The sequence below is a fragment of the Plecotus auritus genome (assembly GCF_963455305.1).
Source record: "Plecotus auritus genome assembly, chromosome: 1".
Taxonomy (NCBI): domain Eukaryota; kingdom Metazoa; phylum Chordata; class Mammalia; order Chiroptera; family Vespertilionidae; genus Plecotus; species Plecotus auritus.
This window is the reverse complement of record NC_137770.1, coordinates 213,384,263-213,407,768: the sequence shown is the minus strand read 5'-3', so window position 1 is coordinate 213,407,768 and position 23,506 is coordinate 213,384,263. Positions and strand designations below refer to the sequence as shown.

General features: G+C 35.1%; 1 protein-coding gene across 11 annotated transcripts in view; it reads left to right on the top strand.

Annotated features, from left to right (window-relative positions):
- Window positions 1–23,506, top strand: part of EXOC1 (exocyst complex component 1) — a 55,589-nt gene that overhangs the window by 13,448 nt on the left and 18,635 nt on the right. For 2 of the 11 annotated variants that reach the window (XM_080640111.1, XM_080640106.1), the window contains exons 4-12: window positions 101–260; window positions 3,257–3,277; window positions 4,846–5,033; window positions 6,957–7,184; window positions 7,396–7,528; window positions 10,387–10,496; window positions 11,224–11,277; window positions 15,720–15,869; window positions 22,118–22,223. In XM_080640111.1, coding sequence (XP_080496237.1) covers window positions 101–260; window positions 3,257–3,277; window positions 4,846–5,033; window positions 6,957–7,184; window positions 7,396–7,528; window positions 10,387–10,496; window positions 11,224–11,277; window positions 15,720–15,869; window positions 22,118–22,223 — 1,150 coding nt within the window. Of the gene's footprint in view, window positions 1–100; window positions 261–3,256; window positions 3,278–4,845; window positions 5,034–6,956; window positions 7,185–7,395; window positions 7,529–10,386; window positions 10,497–11,223; window positions 11,278–15,719; window positions 15,870–22,117; window positions 22,224–23,146; window positions 23,171–23,506 lie in introns of all 11 variants that reach the window. The other 9 variants (XM_080640113.1, XM_080640109.1, XM_080640107.1 and 6 more) reach the window with 6 other exon arrangements.

Genomic DNA, 23,506 nt, shown 5'->3' with positions numbered 1-23,506 from the left:
TTTTTTTCCAAGAACAGCTTTAACTTTATTGAAATGTACATTTTACAGTAATGAAAATGGGATATGGTCAAAAACAATATCTTGTATATTTTTATTTCAGGAAAATCCTGAATTTGATTTACATTTTGAAAAAATATATAAATGGGTTGCCAGCAGCACTGCTGAAAAGAATGCATTTATTTCATGCATTTGGAAATTGAATCAACGCTATCTCCGGAAAAAAATTGATTTTGTCAATGTCAGTTCACAGCTTTTGGAAGGTAAAGTTAAATAAAAATGTCCATGTGAAATCAGTTGTATCTATAACTGAATATATAATTTGATATTATTCAAAGTAATTAGAACACTGAGTTACCTTTTTTGTAAAAGAATTTAAAGACAATTTTTATTGCAGAAGTGATTGTTCATTATAGGACCATTATAGATAATTGATACATTAAATAAATAAAAATCACATAAACTTAATCCTCAGAGATAACATTTTGTTAGAATTCTTCTAGTCTATGCATATATACTTTTTCAAATAAAGAAATGTGCATTGTTTTGTAACTTACTTTTTCATATAATGTATCATGAACATTTTCCATGTTATTAAATACTTACCCAACCTTATTTTTAATGGCACCATGGTATTCCATTATATGGGTATGCTATAATTTATTTAGTCATTTACTTTTAATTTTCCAATATTTGCTCTTTTTTTAATATATGTTTTTATTGATTTCAGAGAGGAAGGGAGAAGGAGAAAGATAGAAACATCAGTGATGAGAGAGAATCACTGATTGGCTGCCTCCTGCATGCCCCACACTGGGGATAGAGCCGGCAACTTGGGCACATTCCCCAACCTGGAATCAACCCTGCCCTTCCGGTTCATAGATCAGCGCTCAACCACTGAGCCACACCAGCCGGACCAATCTTTGCTTATTTTAAAAAACTCTAAGATGGATATCTTTGTAGCTGTATTTTTGTGCAGAGTATAGGTGTATAGGTGTAATGGTGTATAGGTAATGGTTAAAAATACAACTCTGAAGGGAGATTGCCTGGTTTCAAATCCTGGCTTTGACACTTACTAGCTGTGTGACTTGGATTATTCTGTGTTTCAGTTTCCCTTATCTCAGAAATAGAGGTAATAAAAGTATCTACCCCATAGTATTGTTGTGAGGGTTAAATTACTTAATATATGAACATGATTAGAGTAATGCCAGATATATAGTAAGTACTCAATAAATATTAGTTATTATATTATCAGGATAAAATCCTTAGACATGAAGTAAATTAGGATAATTTTGATCAGTATATCTTCAGGAATGTTACTACAGATTGTTTTGTGATGCAAGACAGAAGCTCTACTGTTAATTATTGAAAATATATGAGATTTATTCTTTTAAACTTTCTTAAAGATATAACATTGTAAGAAAATGGTTCTGTATGCCTTGTAGATGCAATTTGTGTTATATTCTTTACCTCAAAAAAAGCAGTTGAAAGAACAGAGTGTTGCTCCTCTTTAATGAGGAAAAAATTAGATTTGCCCTAAGTTGTATATTAACATTTAAAAATAGAATCTTCTATTTTGTCAACATCTGAAATTGCCAATATTCATCCAATTTGACCTATGAAAATAGCAGTTTCAGATGCCTCAAACGATTCCTTTTCTTAGTCACTTGTGTCTGTCTTTTCTCTATGTTGTTTTACTTACTCTTTTTGTTTGGCCATGGGTCTTGCTCTCCTTAAATGTAGTATTCTTTCTCATCAGTTATAAATTAGTGAGCCCATTACTGGTTTCAGGCTTAATGCTTAGAACTTGCAGAGTCAGGTCACCTTGTGCCCCTCCCCCCAGTAAAGCTGGCCTGTGTAGGGAGCCCTCAGGGTTGCCCTCTCACCATCAGACTCCAGTGTCTTGGTGATAGAGAGTGTTGAGGGAATGACCTTCAAAAACTGTATGGTAGTTTTTCATGCCTTAAATTGTGGTTTAATTTTAACTGGCATTTATTTACTTCTTTATTTATCTATTTTTAAATTTCAAGGTTGAACATTCTGTTAAGTGGATTTCAAAGCTTTCTGTCCTCCTTTCAAATATTACTTATCTCCAGATGTTATTTATTGCCTAATATGTATTTTAAACCAATACATTTTATGAAGTCAACAATATGGGAAAATATATACCCTGCCTAAATTTACCTCATTAAGAAATATTACCAAAATTAATAATGAGAAGAAGATTACTGTTATTGAGAATGAAGTGTGTATCTTAAAAAAAAAAAGTTTAATTTTTCAGGACCTAAAACAAAGGTGTAGACATTTTCATTTTTATAAATATTAACCCAAATTGAGATCAATTTTTAAGAATACTGAGAGAAGATCTTTAAGGATCTCATTTTGAAAATCACTTTCTATAAATCAAATAAGCATTGTGTTGGCTTAGTGGAGTTCAGTTTACAAACCTGTTTTAACATTTTACTGGACTTTAAAATCATGGCCATTAATTCCCATTTAAAAAATATTAGATGTCTCTAATCTTTGAGTGATGTTAGAAAACAAACAAATGATCACCATCTCCTTTTAAGAGATAATCATTCAAGTAAGTAAGACTGTTCATTGTGAATGTTAGCAGTGGTGATTTAATAGTTTTTATTCTCAGCAGAATATAATTTTTAAAAGAGGGCTTTGTTAGCAGTTGAAGTAGAGTGAAGTATTCACTTGGCCTTTTCTTTTTCACTTTTATAACCTGATTTTTTTTTTTAATCTTTGAGTTGAATCCTTAAATGCCAGCTCAAACTGATATCTTATGTGTTTTTTAATTGCTTCAATTTTGTCCTTTCTAACAGTGTTTTATGACTAATCCATTGTGAGGGTGTGTCAGTCCTGGTAAAGAAAGGTTTGGTCCTTGAGTGAAAATAACTAGACTAAATGCGTGAGTCACAACTGACCTAAAATAATCCCCAGGAAGTGATCTGTTTCCCAGTTTTCTCCTACAAGGACTAGTCAGTAGTGTTTCTTAAAAAACTAAGAAAAAATAGAAAGATAAATGTATTTTTAGTAACTGTCTGAAAATGAATTAAAAAAATAAACTCTGGAAATGTAGCTTCTTATGGATTTTTCCACTCTGTAATTAATTTTGACATTGTCTTTTAAACCTTGATTTAGCATGAATGAAATATGGGTAGTATTTTAAATATTTAAACCTGTATACTTTTCTACCCAGCTAATATTCTTTGCTTACTTTCCTCTGCTTTTTTCATACCTTTTTACTCTCCAGAACTGCCTAAAGTTACAGAAGGTGCGTAACACCTTTTCTTCTTATTCTATTCTGTATATTTTTATTACTTGCCATTGTTATGTACTATTGGTTGCATATTTTATGAAATTATGTTCAGGGACACGTTTATTACTACAAAATCCATACGGTCATAAAATTAATGATACTATTAACTATTAATTTCCAAAGAACTGTTTCATGGGAGAGAAAATATTTCTGAAACAGTTTTTTAAAGTGTTTGTTTATTTTATTTTTTAGTGTTTGTTTATCTTACATATCTACTTGTGTAAAGAGCTGTACAGAATGTTTGGGGCAGTCCCTGCTCCTTGGTGGCTAATAAGCTGTCACACATGACAGTTTAACATTTCCACAATGAGCTAAAGTGGACTCATTCAAAGGACAAGGAGCTTGGTGATACCTCTCTAAAGAACTTAAATTTATATACTGTAATCTGCAATTGCCTGTACCAAAAGTTTTAGTTTCCTCTTTTTTTTTTTTTTTTGGTCTCAAATATTAGCTAAATGTGCCTAATTATCAATTCTTAAGAGTTCTTTGTTACTTAGAAATAGCTGTTTTTTTGTTCTAGGATGAATTAACATGTCAAGTCATACTAACTGTAAATATTTTCATAGAAAATAATGTATATTTAAAGCATCCAGTGTTTGTGATTTAAATCATGTCCCATTGAGTTTATGAAAATCAGTAACTTTATTTAATAGAGATTTATTTAGGGGATAAAAATTTTTTTTTTACCTCTTTTAACCTCAAGTTTTATATAAAATCTCACATGCTAAGTGTATTCAAAAAATTGAACTGAAACATTTATCTAGAAAGCACCTCAGATTTGATCTCTTGGTCTTTTGTTATGAAGCATAAGAACCCATGTAAATTTCTGTAATTTTAAACAGCCATGTTGTTGTTGCTCTTTTCACTATAGAGTTGTTGAGAAAGCTTCAATAGCTGATCTTTAGAAATTTTATCAATGCATGTGAAACTTTTTTTAAACAAATAAATGGAAATATCAGTTAATATTTTCAGTGCCCAAAATAAATTGTGAATTGTAGATGCATTTTTCATTTCGATTAAAAGTTACTGAAAAAAACAAACAAAATAGTTACAAAGACGAAAAGAACAAATATAACAGAAGAAAAATGTTACCTGAATAAAAAGGAAAGCAAATTGTTTTCTTGTGTCCTAAGTTTTTAATTATTTTGTTAGAGCAACAAGCACCTCAGGCAGGATAAAAAAGGCTAGGCTTGTTTCATGTGTTTTGTTTCTGTTTTTGTATTTGTTTTTTAGTTTAATTGTGTTTGGGGAAATTAGGACTAAAGCCTGTTTTAACACAAGTCAGTGAATTAGACTGCATGTTTGTTTTTTTTATAATAAACATATTAACAGGTGCCATTTTTTATAAAAACAAGTTTTTCATATATTTTGAATCACTTTCCTATTTTTCAGCCACTAAATGTGACCATTTTCCTATTTTTCAGCCACTAAATGTGACCTGTGTTTATAATTGACCTTACCTATAAGTACCATGTTACTGTCCTTCCTACTTTTTTACTATTTTAATTTTTACCTTCTTTAAGAATCTGTTCCAAGTGGAGAAAACCAGAGTGTGACAGGAGGTGATGAAGAATCAGTAGATGAATACCAAGAGTTAAATGCAAGAGAAGAGCAGGATATTGAAATAATAATGGAAGGCTGTGAATATGCAATTTCTAATGCTGAGGCCTTTGCTGAAAGGTTATCCAGAGAGCTGCAGGTGCTAGATGGGGTAAGACTATCTTGTAATCTATGATTAGTGATGTGTTGTGGATTGAGAAGACTAGTGATAATCCCATTTTACTGCCTCCTGTGTGATTATTGCTGTCTTTATTACCTGCTGCCATCGGTCTTTCACTGTTCTTGATCAAATGTCAGAACCATTCCTGCCAGTTAGGCCAGTGAAGGCAGTTGGCTAAGGTTATGGATTTTGAGAGGGTCTTGATATGAAATGAAGTAGCCAGCCAGAAACCAATTTAGGAGTTGATTTAGCCAGCCTCTGAAACACCTCAGAATAGTTCAGTGCAAAAGAATAGCATTTTTGTGGTTGGGAGTGCGGGGGGCGGCGGGGAGGTACACATTAGAGAGAAATTGAGCTAAAATAAGGGAATCATTTACCAAAAGGGAGCAGAATAAGGGTGGTGAAAACAGGAGAGTCAGGGGAAAGGATGTTTGACTCCTTTGCTGAAATGTTTTGGAATAGATCCTTTAACTTGTATACACAGTTTCTGAGTCTATATCTAAATGCACACCTTTAGAAAGTAGAGAGCTAAAAGGAGCAGTGGTGATGTGAAAAAAATCTGATATGAACACTTGGAGTTTTTTGTTTTGTTTAGGCAAGGGAAACATTTAAGAAAAACCTTCAGAGAATAAGGAATATTTTAAGAGTTAAAGAATTTTGGTATTTTAACTTTTTATCCCTTGTCCAAGTTTTTTCCTCCTAATATGTTACCTGCCTTCTTAATGTGGCTTAATGGTTTATTTTTTCTAATTAATATTGCATATACTTATGTTCCAAGTCATCATATTGCTTTGCAGTTTAGTTTTGGATTTGGCAACTTCTGTATTTCAGGGAATTAAAAACAGTAATCAGAAACATTTAGAAAACAGTGATAAGGGAATGGTGGTTTGTTACTGCTTTGCCTAGAAAAAATATGTAGTTGCAAACAAACAAAAAAAGAGAAAAGACCATAGAATAAACTTTCTTATGGTTATATGCTCTTCCACATCCTATTAGTACAAATTGTACTGCAGTTATAAATTAGTTCCATGCAACCTCAGAGATTGGTATACCACTGCTAGCCTCTTGCCTAAGGTGTTACATAAGTGATTATGCTTTTGTTTAAGGTTTTACATAAATGTTAAGGAATTTAGAAAATTCCTATAGCTGGTAGAATTGGAAGAAATGTTGGAGGTGACATAGTCTGTGGCCCCTTAATTTACAGAAATGAGAATATACCATTACTAATCTATAATAATAAAAGCATAATAGCTAATTAGACCAGACGTCCTTCCAGACGACCTTCCAGATGAAGCAGGGCTGCAAGGGAAGCCTGGGTCCCGGGTGCCAGAGGGAAGACAGTGCCAGCAGCCAGGGAAAGGAAGACCTACTCTTGCACGAATTTCGTGCATCGGGCCTTTAGTGATATATAATGGGGCAGAAATGCACTTGTATAGTCTGTGAAAATATGAAATACTGAGACCTGGTCCCTAACCTTGACATAGAGGCAAGTGTACCTTCTTGAAATGCTGTGTAGAAAGTGGACCGTAGCCCTGGCCAGCATTGCTCAGTGGTTAGAGTATCAGCCTGAGCACCAGAGGATCAGGGGTTCGATTCCAGGCCAAGGGCACATACCTGGGTCAGGGCATGTGTAGGAGACAGCCATTTCGATATGTCTCTCTCACATCTATGTTTTTTCCTCCTCCCCCATTCCCTCTCTCAAAATCAATGGAAAAAATATCTTCACTCCTCAAGTGAGGATTTAAAAAAAGAAAAAGTGGAATATAAACATAATGATGAACCAAAGTAGATGTGTAGATGTACATACCAGTCTTTGTTACTCTACTGTCAAAGAGATTTGTCAGTGTTTCATCTTCATACTTCTTTTACACATTTAAGTACTATACAGTGTTACTTTTGTTTTTAACTTTGCAGGCTAACATCCAGTCAATCATGGCCTCTGAAAAACAAGTGAACATCCTGATGAAGCTGTTGGATGAGGCTCTACAGGAGGTAGATCAGATTGAATTTAAACTCAGCAGTTATGAGGAAATGCTCCAAAGTGTGAAAGAACAAATGGACCAGATCTCTGAAAGCAACCACCTAATTCACCTTAGTAACACTAATAATGTAAAACTCCTGTCTGAGATAGAGTTCCTTGTGGTAAGTGTGGTTATAAATTACCAACAGCAAAAAATAAATAAATAAAAATCTAACGGATAATATGTAAAACCTACTTGTAAGCATTTTTCTAATTTTCTTATGAGAGCAAGGTTTAAAATAATTATAAATCCTAGTGATAAGAATGAGTAGCCAATTACCTGTGAATTTCCCAAAATTGCAAGTGCAAATGTTATATTTACATATATTCCAGAATCATATGGACTTGGCCAAAGGTCATATAAAGGCCCTTCAGGAAGGAGATCTTGCTTCTTCTAGAGGCATTGAGGCCTGTACCAATGCCGCCGATGCCCTTCTGCAGTGCATGAATGTAGCTCTTCGACCAGGTATGTTCATTGGAAACGGTAAATCTGACCAAGGATCAGTGATTAGTTTATAACGTAGTTTGTAACTTAGCAAAATACTTTTGACATGAAATACATGGGGGAAGTAGTTTAGTGGTTACGTGATTAACTATTCAAACAAGTTTCACTTATTTCCAAACATATTTCTATTGGCACTAAGAACTTTTTCATTTCAGTTACTTCCATCAGTAATCCAAGTTAACACCATGATTTTTCTTCAGTCCACAGAACCTGGCACAAAGTAGATGCTTTGGTTAGACCTGAGAGCATAAGGTTTTGCTAGGCCGGTGATTCCAAAACTTGACTTTGCATCAGAATCACCTAGAAGTCTGGTTAAAATACAGATTGCCAGCCCCCACTCCCAGATTGAGTATGACTGGGCTGAGGCCTTAGAATCCACATTTCTTTTTTTTTTTTTTTAATTTAATTTAATAAATAATTATTGTTCAGATTATTATAATTGTTCCTCTTTTTTCCCCCCATAGCTCCCCTCCACCAGGTTCCCACCCCACCCTCTGTCCTTACCTCCCCACACTGTCCTCATCCATAGGTGTACGACCTTTGTCCAATCTCTTCCCGCACCCCCCACACCCCTTCCCTCCTGAGAATTGTCAGTCCACTCCCTTTCTATGCCCCTGATTCTGTTATATTCACCAGTTTATTCTGTTCATCAGATTTTTTATTCACTTGATTTTTAGATTCACTTGTTGATAGATATGTATTTGTTGTTCATAATTTTTATCTTTACCTTTTTCTTCTTCCTCTTCTTAAAGCGTACCTTTCAGCATTTTATATAATACTGGTTTGGTGTTGATGAACTCTTTAGCTTTTTCTTATCTGTGAAGCTCTTTATCTGACCTTCAATTCTGAATGATAGCTTCGCTGGGTAGAGTAATCTTGGTTGTAGGTTCTTGCTATTCATCACTTTGAATATTTCTTGCCACTCCCGTCTGGCCTGCATAATTTCTGTTGAGAAATCAGCTGACAATCGTATGGGTGCTCCCTTCTAGGTAATTAACTGTTTTTCTCTTGCTGCTTTTAATATTCTCTCTTTGTCTTTTGCTCTTGCATTTTAATTATGATGTGTTTGGTGTGGTCCTCTTTGGATTCCTTTTGTTTGGGGTTCTGTGCGCTTCCTGGACTTGTAAGTCTATTTCTTTCACCAGTTGGGGGAAGTTTTCGGTCATTATTTCTTCAAATAGGTTTTCAGTATCTTGCTCTCTCTCTTCTTCTGGCACCCCCATAATTCAGATGTTGGTACGCTTGAAGTTGTCCCAGAGGGTCCTTACACTGTCTTCAAATTTTTGGATTCTTTTTTCTTTTTTCTTTTCCGGTTGAGTGTTTTTTTGCTTCTTTGTATTTCAAATCTTTGACTTGATTCTTGTGTTCCTCTAGTCTGCTGTTAGGTCTCTGTATAATATTTTTTATTTCAGTCAGTGTATGTTTAATTTCTAGTTAGTCCTTTTTCAATCCTTGAGGGTCTTGCTAAATTTATCGGCCTTTTCTAGGAAATTCTTGAAAAACCTTATAACCGTGGTTTTGAACTCTATATCCAATTGTTTGCTTTCCTCCATTTCTTTCATTTGTGATCTGTTTCTTTGACACTGCATTTTCACTGCTTCCCTGAGTTGGTAGGGTAGGTTTGTGTGCTAGGTTTCCTATTTGGCCCAGTGGGTTGGCCTCCCCAGTTACCTGAGGTGGACACTCTTGGTGCATCCCTTTGTGGACTGTGTGTACAGCCTTGTTGTAGTTAAGTCTTGATTGTTCTTAGTATCACTGGGAGGAATTGACCTCCAGGCCAATTGGCTGTGAGGATCAGCTGTGTCTTCGCCGGGAGAACTTCTGTGCTGGAGACAGCCTTATGAGACAAGACTTGCAAAATTGCAAAAGCCTCTGTGCTCAGCTTGCATGGGGCAGAGTCTCAGGGCTGAGCAGACAGCCTTGGCTTCCTGTCAGCCCTGCCCTAAGAGGCCCCTGGGTCTCAGTGTCCCTCGGTAATCGCTGCAAGCACCTCTGAGAGAAAGCTGCCCTCGAGTTTCGCCCGCTGCCAGACAGTCCAGTTTCTCCCCCGATGAATCTGGATTCCCAGATTCTCGCCCGGAACTGGAGTTCAGCACAGTTGGGAGCTTCCGCCTTCCTCCCGCTAGAGAAAGCCAGTGGCACACTCAGCAGTCATTCCTCTCTGCGCACACTCGTTTGCGTGCCTCCAGACCTCTGCCTTTTGCAGCTCCCCTGAGTTTCCGTGCACTCCTCTCTTTTCCTGACAGTCCAGACTCCCCCCCTCCCCCCCCCCCCCCGTATGAGTCTGGGTCCCCAGGGTCTCATCCGAAACTGGGGTTCAGTGCAGTCGGGAGCGTCCATCTCTGTCCCGCTAGAGAAAGCTAGCCAGGCACTCAGTAGCCTGTCCTCTCCGTGCACGTGTCTCCATACCTCAGCCTTTTGCAGCTCCTCTGAGTCTCTGTATGCCCTTCTCTTTCCTTCTAGTTGTAGAATTTTCACTCAGCCAGCTTTCCTGTGGTTCTGGATGATGTCTATTCTTTTAGCTGTAGTTTTGAAGTTGTTGTGTGAGGCAGCAGTTTAGGTGTTCACCTATGCCACCATCTTGGTTTCTCCTCTGTCAGAATCCACATTTCTAAGGATGCTGAGGAAATACCACTCTTTGAGAACTACTGTGCTATACGATTTTTCCCCTTACCTTTTTTTAAAAAAAGCAAACAAATAAACCAGTAAAACTTTGGGTTCTTCAAAACTGAAATATGGATACTTTTATAAATATACCCATGAAACATCGGGGAAATCTTTTTACCCATTAAAACAATCAAGAAATAATCTGATTTCAGGCCATGACATGCTCCTGGCAGTCAAACAACAGCAGCAGCGCTTCAGTGATTTGCGAGAGCATTTTGCAAGGAGATTGGCCAGTCACCTCAACAATGTTTTCGTTCAACAGGTAATTTTATTTTATTGTTAATACTGGCATATTCTTGTAGTTGTTTATATATTACCTTAAATTTAAATCCCTACAAAAAATTGTATTTCATTGGGATCTCAGCATAGTCTTCACACATTTATTTGATTTTAAGATTTTTAATTATGTGCATATTTGCTCATAAATGTATTTAGCACCTCAACTGCCTCTGTTGGTTACTTTAACTAAACTTCTCTGATTCTAGAAATCATATAAACAACTATGCTTTCTTTCTGCATATACCATTAAACTACTAAGTCCATACTTGTTACATGTTTACTGTTTGGCCTGTTTTATTTTTCAATATTTTGAAATAAGAACCAGGACTTGATTCAGTGTAGGAAATGTTTCATTGGCTCTGTGTACTTATATACATAAGAAAACTGACTGTAGAGCAATTGTAAGTCCCATTTGATTTAATCTCACATAAGTTATTTGTCTACATTTTTATATGGAAAAGAATGTTATAATTAAAGTTGTGGCAATAATATTAATAATAATAATATTAGAGTACATTAGAGGGATTTGATAAAAGGCATTTTAATATCTGGTATAGTAAGCTAGGTTTCTTATGTTCTTTATCTCTTTTTTTAGGGTTATTGGGCAAAAGCAATTGTGGGAAATTTTGTTCATTAAGAAATGCTGTCTGAAACATTGGATTCTTATTTTGTTTTCAATTGTATTTACTATATATTTTATTTCTGATTAGTTTACTCAGGCTCTCCTTCAACTCTATAATAGGTCCTCCTTTCTTTCGGTGCCTGTGAGTACATCAAATTTGGCTCAAGCTTCTCTGATTCTTTTTATTTTTCTATAAAGTTTGCTAAACTTAACAGCCACAGAATCTTTATAGATTATAACTTGCTGATTTAAGCTACCTGTTAACCATATTTGTAGCCATTTTTTAATGTCCCATAGTGAAAGTTTATTTCGGCCAAAAAGGCATTTAATCTCATTCTGCTTGCCTTTCTTCTTGTCATTCTTTTACTCACTCACTCCTTCATTTATTTAGAAATCATTTGCCAGGTGATTGAAATTCATACCAGACATTTATTTGGGATAGATGAGCAGCTGATCCTGTCCTCAAATAGCTGACAGTCTAGGAAAGGGAGATAGATACTCAGGGAGGGTAAATGTTATGATAATACTCTATGGGAACATAAAAGAAGATGATTAACTAAGCATGTGAGGGGGAAGTCAGGAAAGACTCTTTTAACATATTACTTAACTTAAAAAGTGTTGAGAAAAAAAGTTAATCTAGAAATCACATAGGAAATACTAATTCACATTTTTCTTACAGGATGATTTCAGTAATATCTATAACCACACAATTTCTTAGTTTTTAAAAATGACAGTGATGTTACCCACATTTGTCAATGGTATTGGAAGTACCAGTTCATAAACAATAGTTCTTTCTGCACCCTTAATTGTTTGTTGTAACAATCAAACATTTATTTTTTGCTTCTTTGTCTTATAAACTAATGGCTTGTTTAAAATGAATGCTTCGCAGTTCTGAAAATCTAACATGTATTGTTACATGCATGTTAAAAACCACAATGTTACTAAACCCTTGGATATGCTGAAGAAGGTGGAAGAGGATGTCTCAAGTACAGAAAATAGATTTTCTATGTGTTGAATTCAGTGCATCAGGTCAACTAGCAAGAGTTGGGAAACCTGGATATTTCTATTCCTGGTTGTGGGAAAAACTAGTTGGGAAAATTTGATTACCTCATTATGGTACATTTATTTGTCCAATTTTCATTGTGTGCCTATTACGTACACAATATAGTCCATATGTAAGAATAAGAAGTAGCTCCCAGCCTCAAGATGCTTGTAAGGAGGTTAATGTACTTAAAGCTCTATAGCAATGTGTATATTGAATTGCTAATTGTGTAACTACATATACATAGTATGCATATATGTAAGTGCTAATGAGGTTTAATTGAAAGTGAATTTTCTGAGGATCTAGATAGTCAGATGTGTATTTATAGAAACATCATATAGTAAAATAAAACCTGGGTAACAGACCACCAGTATTTAGTTGATGTCACAAAAATTGTTTCCTTAAGCATATTGGTTGATGATCTGTTAGAAAAGAAATATGATTATTTAAAATCAATGTTCATGATGTTTGTTGGAACTTTTTTCAGATTTTCTTTTTTCTTTAAGAAAATAAAAATATGCCCTGGCTGGTGTAGCTCAGTTGGGTGGAGTGTTATCCCATACACTGAAAGGTTCACATCCCTGTCAGGGCACATGCCTGGGTTTCGGGTTTGATCCCCAGTCAGGGTGCATACAGGAGGCAACCGATCGATGTTTCTTTCTCTTTCCCTCTCCCTCTCCCTTCCACTCTCTCTAAAGTCAGTTTTTTAAAAGAAAGGAAAGAAAACTAGCTCTGGCCAGGTAGTGTCGTCCCAATATGCCTAGATTGTGGGTTCGATCCCTAGTCAGGGCACATACAGGAAACAACTAATGAATGCATAAATAAGTGGAACAACAAACCAATGTTTCTCTCTCCTCCCTTCCTCTCTCTCGCTAAAATCAATCAGTAAATTTAAAAAAAATTAAAAGAAAAATAAATATGACATAGAATAGAGTTTTAAAATCTTGAAAAATTTTTAACATTTCACATGGACATATAATTTCTGTTAGTCATTATAGCAAAATATTTGAGTGTGCACTAGAGCCAAACATCCTGGATTCAAAATCTTGACTCTGCTCGGTGACGTCCTAGCTGGGCGACCTTTGGCAAGTTTATTAACCTCTTGGTGTCACCTTAGCTGCCTTATCTGAATAATGGGTGTAGTAAAAATATCTACCTCTGAGGTAGTAATGAGGATTAATGTTATATGTTCAGCACTTAGAATAGTGCTTTGATATAGCAGTGTTCAATATTAGCTAATTTATTTATAAATTCTATTAATATGTACACTAAAGAAAATTATAAATCACTAAGTTTTAGAAAGTGTATTGGTCTTAGATTAATTTGGACAAAACCTAATATATTATTTTTAAATTATGTTAATAGAGTTTACTATTTTTTTCAATGAGTAAAAAAGTACTGTGCAATATTATTATGAAGATTGTAATTTTTATATATAAAGTACTTAGCATGGTAGTAGGCATTCAATAAATAGTCACTGTTACTATTTTATTTTTATTTATAGTAAACTTCAAACAATATTTTAATTTAAAAAATATATAAAGAATATAATTCTTCGTACATTAGAGTTCTAGATGTGATAGTTATCAATGTTATTGATTAGTTAAACAATTTAAGTAATTTTCCTGTTTTCTGAAGTTATTTGGAACTATTTTCTCTAAAATTAAGTAGTTTTGTTAATACTAATATTTAATTTATCTGAATAGTAATGACGTGAAGATAATGATGGTCTTCATATTAGAAGTGAAGTTTTCAGGTGATAGTGATCTTAGAAGGTTGTTTGTAAGAGAAAGCTTTGAGTAATAAAATATGTGAAAGAGCTTTGGAAACTGTAAAATCCTCTACAAATGTTAACTAATTTTCCCATTTTTAGGAGAAGAGAAGATTTTTAATTGAAGAGCTTTCCTGACAAATAATGTAATTTAAAATGTGGTCTGAGTAAATAGTTGTGGAAGAAAATAAACAATAATTTTGAGTCTTGAATCATTGAGAAAAATTAATGAGGAGAATTGTTTTGGATAATAAAAAGAGATCTAATATTGTTATTAATAAAGGCAGACTATTTGGAAAAATATTTATAAGCTATAACAAGTTGCAGATATTCTTCCCTTTTCATCAGTGTAACTAATTAAGACACACAATTTGGAGACATCATTAGACCTAAAATTATAATATCTACGTATGTTTAGTATCTAATTCTTGTGATTTAATGGAATCCCAATCATCCTTCTCATGTGGCCATGAGAAAATATTTCTGAAATGTAATGTTCGTACTGACCTTTGGCAACTTTAATTAAAGGTATAATATATAGTCCAGTGGTAATATCTTCATGTTTTATTTAATAATTTTTATTGTGTTCGTATTTATTGTTAGTCTTTACTTCACAGAAAAGATGTAGGTGCCAAGGCATTCCAAATATATAGAATAGCTTCCTTTTTCAACACTTAAGCTCTTAGTGCTGGATGATTCTTTGGAGGTTGTGATTGTTTTATATTCACTCAGCCATCCAGAAAAGAACATTCACACAGGTCTATGCTCCCTTATCCAAACCTCTGATGAACTCAAAGTGACTTTGAGTTCCATGACAAACATTGACCAAGTAGAGAAGGAGAACTCGATTGTTTGAAAAGGGACCTGGAAAGATTTTCATTGTTTTATTTTTTAGATACTAGTAGGCAGTTGCAATTTTTGAGGCTAGTTAAAATTATTTTGTTGGACATGTTTTTAAAAGGAAATAGAAGTGCAACTTACATGACTGAGATTCCAGTTCCAGCTTTCCTTCTGTGTAACCTGAGCAAATGACTTACCACTGAGTTTCAATTTGTTCTTCTAGGAAGTAAGTTTATTGGATTATATATTCTACCAGGTCTATATTTTCTGAAACAAAAGTCAGGACACATCATCTGTCTCAGGCAGTTTGATAACTTATTAATTTACTTATATAAAAGTCTTATCAAGGTTTAAGAATAAAATAGTATAGTTACTTATTTAACAAATTAATAGAAAAAGTAAAATTCTATTATCATTAGTGGTTATCCTGGAAAGCCCAAGATATGGTCACCTATAGTCCTTCTTAGTTCTAAAATTCTGTATCCCATATGTTTTTATCTATTCTATTAAACATTGTAGGCTCTAATGGAAATACCACGTATGTAGATAATTTGTTTTAAATTACTTTCCTATTTGGTATGTTTCTTAATACAGTTTGTATCATGGTGTTTATTTGCTTAGTAAATTGTAAAATGATATGGGAGAGATAAGCTTCATGAACACATTCATTTTCAACTCCTTTAGAAGATGAAATGAGTAGTTGATTTATCAAAGTGCCATTCTTGAGTGTTTATGATTACTTTATGGTGGTGATGTTCGGTTGGTATACACACGATGATAAAAGAGGAAGTAAGTACTCAGTTTTTATTTTTCTGTGTTCTGTTGGCTTTGCTTATCCACATTTGGTCATTGTTTAGAATTTTCAGTTACAACAATGTTTCTTTATACTATCAATGATTATTTATTTATTTATTTATTTACTCCACTCTAGGGTCATGATCAGAGTTCAACTCTTGCTCAACACTCTATTGAACTGACTTTACCCAATCATCATCCATTTCATAGAGACTTGCTCCGATATGCCAAGCTGATGGAGTGGCTGAAGAGTACAGATTATGGAAAATATGAGGGACTGACAAAGGTATGGATTTGATCAATTTGACATCACTGAGTATAGAGCATAATCTTTTAGAATTAGAGGTTATGTATTCAGTTCCCCAAGTGACATTTGAAATACTCCAGTACATTCTTAGCAAAGCAGAAAATAATTGAGTTTCGAGTGCTCATTAATGAGGGAAAACATTTATTTACTTGGATAAAGAAGAGCTAAATTTTAAATTTCAATATAATATAGTATTAGACCATACTATATGTAGCCTGAGGCATCATTCAGTTTAGTTAAATGCTATAATTATTTCCTGATTTTTTTATGTGAAATATAGAAACTAGAGAGCATGAAGATGTGTAAGGCATTCACCCTTTAAGAATTTATAATCTGTTCTATTAAACAAGTGCAGAGTACCTCTTTATTAAGCAAGCATTTCACTATACCAGGCCTAACAAACAGGTGTTTGCTTCTAAAGAGCTTTAAGTCTGACTAGGAAAAGCAATTACACTGAAAACAATCAGCAAAAAATTAAGTTCAAAACTAGAAATGAGTTTGAATATATGACAGTTTAGAGAAGGGAAATCCGTGACATTAAACTGTGGGGGAAAACTTTATGGAAGACATTGGACTTGAATTGAGTTTTAAATAATGAGTGGGGTTAAATAAGCCAGAAATAAGAGGAAGGGCATTCCCGGGGTGAGGAGCAAGATGTCTGGACAAAGCTAGGAAAACATCCCTTTCCCAGGACAGTGAAGAGGCAAGCCTGACTGAAGCAGAAATTGAAATGAAATCTTGAACCAGGAAGATGGTGGTAGGAATAGAGAGAGAATATAAACCAAAAGAGAGACTCCAGAGACAGGAGGGGCAGGATGATGCCAAACTGCTAGGCTTAGAGATTAGGAGGCAATGGTATATCTCACTGACTGAAGGTCAGCCTCTGGGGAAGATGAGAGTCATTCACTCATGTTCATTCAGCAAATGAGTTGAGCACCTGTTATATATAAACTAACACTGTTCTAAGTACTAGAAATGCAGCACTGAAGGAAGCAGGCAAATGCTTGCCATTTGAGAGTGCACATTCTGATGGAGAAGGACTGACAGAAATGTCAATTATAAAGCATATTAACAGGTGCTGCTGAGTGCTCTGGGTTAAAAAAATGAAGCAGAGAGTGCCAGGAGTGGGGGAAAGTTACAGTTTCAAATCGATGGTCACAGAAGCTGTCATGAGAAGGTGACATTTGAGCAGATTGATAAATAAGCAGGGGTGAGCAGTGCGAGTTACTGAGGGAAGCTTTCCACTCAATAGTGCGAGTGCCCTAAGGAGCCTGCCCGTGCACTTGAGGAGCAGTAAGGAGGCCAGTGGGTGGAGCACAGCAAGCAGGGGAAGGGACCTTAGAAGGGCAGGTGGGAGAGGTAAGTCGGGCTGGGCAGGGCAAATTGGAAGGGACTATGCACCATTATAAGAAATTGGCTTTTACTGTGAGGGATTTTGGGGGAAGAGGGTGTTGCTGGGCTTTGAGCAGTGGAACGACATGATCTGACTTAGATTTAATAAATGGCCATTGTAGCAGGAGGCCATAGGTACAATGCTTTTTTGGCATTTATGCTGTGACCTTTAGTATTGGATTTGACCTTGTCATTAGGGAGGTAAAGAATTGTTATCTAATGCAAATATTTAAATATCTATATTTCATATCAGAATAGTTCAGTTAGAATTCTGCAGTACTCTGAGAAACATTTAGAATATTTTATGTGTAAGTTTTTACAAATTTGAAGTTTAAAAACAACCCAAGTAACACATAAGCTATTTTAATAACTAGTAATAATTTAATTATGTGGACAACATGACATTCAAGATCTTCACAAATTGGAATGAGTGATATCTTTTGTCTCTGTAGAGTGAGAATATTGGAATTGTTAATGTAAAGGTTTTCCCCTCTACCCATGTGTTTGTGAAGAAAAACTTTCTAACAAAGAATTTAGAGAGCAAATTAACCTTATTTTTTACTAGTTTTGCTAGCAAAATTTTTTTTCTAGTTTTTTGCCTAGTTGGCTTTCTTTCAGAATATTTCATAAGTAAAGATTATTCTCTCTCAGGTAATTAACGTTTCTGCATGAACCCATTTTATCCTTATATTTACTGAAATAATTATTGCAATTCTTATCCAGTATTATTGGTTCATGTTTCATAAGAAGGCAAGGGTTAGGTAGAAATTTATGAGAAGTGTGATGGTAAGAAAAAGACAGATTGTACATTCCTATCAACATACTGATATCAGCATATTTGGTAATAGGACATTATTATATACTAGAGGCCCGGTGCACAAAATTCGTGCACGGGGGTGTGTGTCCCTCAGCCCAGCCTGCACCCTCTCCAATGTGGGACCCCTTGAGGGATGTCCGACTGTGCGTTTAGGCCCAGTCCTACAGGGTTTGGGACCCCTTGAGGGATGTCCGACTGCCCGTTTAGGCCCAATCCTACAGGGCTATAGTATCGGGCCTAAATGGGCAGTCAGACATTCCTCTCACAATCCAGGACTGCTGGCTCCCAACTGCTCGCCTGCCTGCCTTCCTGATTGCCCCTAACCGCTTCTGCCTGCCAGCCTGATCACCCCCTAACCACTCCCCTGCCAGCCTGATTGATGTCTAACTGCTCCCCTGCCAGCCTGTTTGCCCCTAACTGCCCTCCCCTGCAGGTCTCGTCACCCCCAACTGCCCTCCCCTGCAGGCCTGGTCCCTCCCAACTGCCCTGCTGGCCTGATCGCCCACAACTGCCCTCCCTTACAGGCCTGATCCCTCCCAACTGCCCTCCTCTGCTGGCCATCTTGTAGCGGCCATCTTGTGTCCACATGGGCACAGGATCTTTGACCACATGGGGGCAGCCATCTTGTGTGTTGGAGTGATGGTCAATTTGCATATTACTCTTTTATTAGATAGGATGTCTCCCCAAATCTGGCTCCATCTTTTTCTAAACTGATCATAAGAAATTGGACATAAACATTGGTAAAAATATTTTTAAATTAAAATTTAAAAATGCTTTTAAAAAAGAACATATATATGTATATATCCTAAGGTGTTTACATGTATTTTACTGGCTAGCCATTTTAGTTAAGATTGTTACTGTTCCTCAGAATAGATCTTTTAAGTATTACACAACTTTACTGCTCTGTTATATATTTGTTTTGTTTTGTTTTGTTTTCATTCAACAGAATTCTGATTTGGAGCTATCTTAAGGAAAAATATTTACATTACTGGAATTTTTTGCCTTTTGAAGTTTAGGAGGATTAATATTTTGAATAATTAAACATTATTATATCTCCTTAAGAGTTTTGTGCCAACAAGTGTTCTGTCCCCTAGTGAATATTCAAATAAGTAATCAATAAGCTTTTTGCCTAATTGTGTTCTCAGTGAGTATTATTGCCCTATCTTTATATATAATGCAGTATTCATGAATGTAATTTAAAGTGAAGAAACAAGACTGTAGCCAACCTAGTGATGATTTATAGGATGTTTCTCTACTCACAGTATATTTTAGATTGACAATATTAATGAGGTGTGTGTTTTTTTTAAATGAAATTGACTTATTTCCCAAGAATGTTACTTGATCCTGGGGTTTGAACTTTTGACAGACTGTGAATTTTACCTCATAATCTAATTTGGTTGCTGAAGTGTTGTCAAAAACAGGTATTTTATTAAAAAGGAAGAAGGAAGGAAAGAATGGGAGGAGGAAAGAATGGAAGAAGAAGGAAGGAAACATACAAACCAATGTTTCTTTGCTAAGAAAAATAAATAAACCCAGATACTATTTGCACTTGGTTTGGTGTATACAGCTCACAATTTTTGTTGGGAACAGGAAAAGCCTGTTTCATATTCTTTAGGGGTAAGAATCACGAGGTACTGCCTCAGCTCTGCTTTGGCTGAATCTAAGAAAAGTCCTGACTTTTGATATATACAATTGGAGCCTGTGTAAAATAGGGGTGTCTTGGTCATGTAATGAGCTCAACTGCCCAGATTTCTTCCTCCCAAGACTACGACCCCTCTCTGTGACTGGTTTTGCATGTAGTGCAATAAATAGAGATGGTCCATCCATGCGTGGATAAGAAAATGAGCTTCCCTCTCCTAATTAACTTCCTGAGGTTGATAGTCAGTCTTAAAGATTAGTCAGACATCTTCCTTTGACCTTTTGAAGTTTTGTGGAATTTGCCTTTTGTTTAAAGAAAAAGTAAAACATGGAGGTCTTCATAGACTCTACAGTCAGCACAAAATAAAATTGAAAAGATGGTCTGAGATAAGATTTAAATTCATGATAGTTAAATTTCAGTTAGGTGCTATAAGGTGCTAAGAGAAGGAATACATACTCACAGTGAGATACACTTTCAGAATTTGGTAAATGAATGAATTAACTGATAGTCACACTTGTCTGTAGCTTTGACCACCAGTGAGTTCTGTTGAGTACCTGGGGAAAAGGTATCCAGTCATTTGCATCCCATTGAAAAAGGGGGTGATTTGCAATAGTCTGCTGAAGTCACTGTTTTCTAGATTACAAATAGCTATTTGAAACCATTTAAATTGCTTGGATAGTAATGTGCACTTTAAACAATTTAAATATCAGAATGTAGTCACTAATGAAGATTTTACAAATAATGCAAAGCTACTTTTCCATTTGTCAGTCATTTACTGATTTGCAGTGATCAATATTTTTATCAGAATTTAAACTTGAAAAATGACACATTGAAAAAGCCCAATAGGAATTAATTTTGGGGTATATTTTCACTTATATTTGCTTTTAAAGTTATGCAAAGATCATGGAAAAGAATTGCCTGTTTAACTTTTCTTATGAGAGTAATATAATCTATGAATTGAAAAAAAAAATCAGTATTTATATTATGTTTCATCCAAATACTATTTTATAAGGATATATCTATAAAATATCTAAAAAAAATCAGTAGTGAACTATGAATTGGTATACAAATATTTACATAATATACCTTTTGAAAGGTACACCTGATATTTCAAGCAAGGTAAACCTGTTGTAAAACTGGATATATTAATTTGAAATAATAAAGGAAGTTGAAGCTTAATTCCACAATAAATTTAAAAGAATATGTACAACTTTTCTGTTATGGTTTTATTTAAATTTAGTCAGACTTCGTGTATGGCATTTAACTTAGGAGTTGGAAAAATACATGGCCTCCCCTGTTGAAGAATCCTTCATGAGGGCATGTGATGATAGGCAAATATGATGAAGAAATGAGTATGTGTTTTAAGTAATAGATGTTTTCATTTGAGCTACATAAATCAAGTTTGTCTACAAAATAAATTATTTGGTTATGAGAAGTGTAAGGTGTACTAATTAAATTCTTATTGAGAATAACCCAAGCGGACAGGGCACAATGAAACTGAATATACTCCTTCACTGCCATTGACACTATCCGTTCTAAAGCAACATGGCAGCATGGAGGAAGAGTTATAAAGATTCCTGTACTGTTTGGCCCTGTAATTCCACCCTTAGGAAATTATTCCAAGGAAAGAACTCATTGGAGATGAAAGCTTATTGTAACATTGTCTATCTTAGCAAAACATTGAAACCACTTAAGTGACCTGTGTTAGGGGATTGGTACAGCCGTGGGCAAACTACGGCCCGCGAGCTGGATCCGGCCCGCGGAGCCGAAAGAGAGGAGGGTTCTCTTGCTCTCCCCTCCGCTCCTTTACTTTGAATTTATATTAGTTCACACAAACACTCCATCCATGCTTTTGTTCCGGCCCTCTGGTCCAGTTTAAGAACCCATTGTGGCCCTCGAGTCAAAAAGTTTGCCCACCCCTGGAGTAGTAGCACATCAACCAACTACTGTATAATACTTTGCAGTCATTAAGGTGTGAGACTGGAGAAGCATGACTGTTCGTTCTGACTCAAATATCCTATACCAGTGGTCGGCAAACTCAATTAGTCAACAGAGCGGCAAACCGCGGCTCGCGAGCCACATGTGGCCACAGTTTGCCGACCACTGTTCTATACAGTATGATTGCAACCATATTAAGATGTGAAAGTTAACATATAAAGATGAAAATGTGATTATGTTCCACTTCATATTTTTATAAGTTGTTAATGTTCAATATTTTTTTAAAGACAGGAAATAGCCTACTGTTTTTATCCTGTGATGTGAACTGCATCAAAGTTTTAGACCACAAAATTTAAAATAATCATGAAGGATTTGGGGGGATTAAAAAATGGAAATTATTTTATTTTTATTAATAAGAAGTACATGTTACTTTTATTTAAGAATTACATGGATTATTTATCACGACTGTATGAGAGAGAAATTAAAGATTTCTTTGAAGTTGCGAAGATCAAGATGACTGGCACAACTAAAGAAAGCAAGAAGTTTGGTAAGCTTAGGCACTTCAGTTCATTGATTTCCATTCTATTAAAATGGTTTTATTTTATTTAAATGGTCTAATTCTAAGACTTTTTAAGCAAGGAGAAAGAAGATACAGAGGAATTAATGAAAGAGTAAGTATGATACATTTGGTTTGCTTATAGGTATTTCATAGAAGAAATATTTGTATCTGCAAATGGTTTTTACTAATTAAAATTCTGCACTATGTGAGAATTCTACAGTATGCTATAATTAAAAGTACATATTCATAGGAAAATCAGTTGACCAGAAAATGAAGTACAGTCTAATCTGGTAGAGAAAGTATTAGACTAAGAGACACATGTTGAGAGTTCCTAAAAGACTTTTATTTAACAGTTGTGGGCAAATCACTGTTCTCTTTCTTAAGTCATTGCTCTCCACAGGAATGAAAGTGATTCCTGGCTTCTTACTTCTCACTGGCTATTTTGCATCAAAAAGAAAGTTTGTAGGTGTTTTATCTCCTGCCAACGGGCTATAAATATGTCACCAAAATTTCTTCCGTGGTTATACCTTACTTTTCAAAGATGTATTTTTGAAGCCTATTTTTTTGTTGTTGCTTCTAAATATGTTAAATGGACAAAAACAAAACAAAACATGATTTGAAAAGATAACCAGTGAAAGTATTAAGTTGTGAGGAATGTGATTTGCCAAGGCCACATTCTGCTGTTGCATGTACCCATCTCTGGGGTTCCTTTTGGATGGAGTTCTGTGCCTATGAAGTCAAAACCTAGCCTTAAGTGGCTACACTGTGTACTCCTCAGTGTGTCTGCATAGCTCCCTTTAGAAAAATGAGTTTAGCATTTGCTTGTTGAAAGGAGCCTATGCCCTAAGCAACTTCAGTAATCGGGAAACAGGACTAAAATTGATAGCTCATCTTTCCATTCTTTTCTTTAGGACAGAGAAGACTGTCTTTAATGGGTAATTATTTGTAATTCACTGGATGGTTTGTTTGTTTGTTTTTAATACAACACTAATATATTGAATCTAGGAGTCCAGGCTTTTGAAATGGTTTGAATCTGTGTACAAATATGTTACACTTAGGTAAAGAAACTGATGAGAATCTTGGGACAATAGGCTTTTGGAAACAGAAATGCTAACTCATCCTAAAGGTTAATTGTTATTAAACAGCAGTGTGTTTATATCCTTGTTAATGTTTCACTGTGAATATGTTATGCTTTTTTTTAAGTAAACAGTATTAATGTAGTTACATGTTTAATGTTTTCATTTAGTATATCTGTCACCACTTGTTAGTGA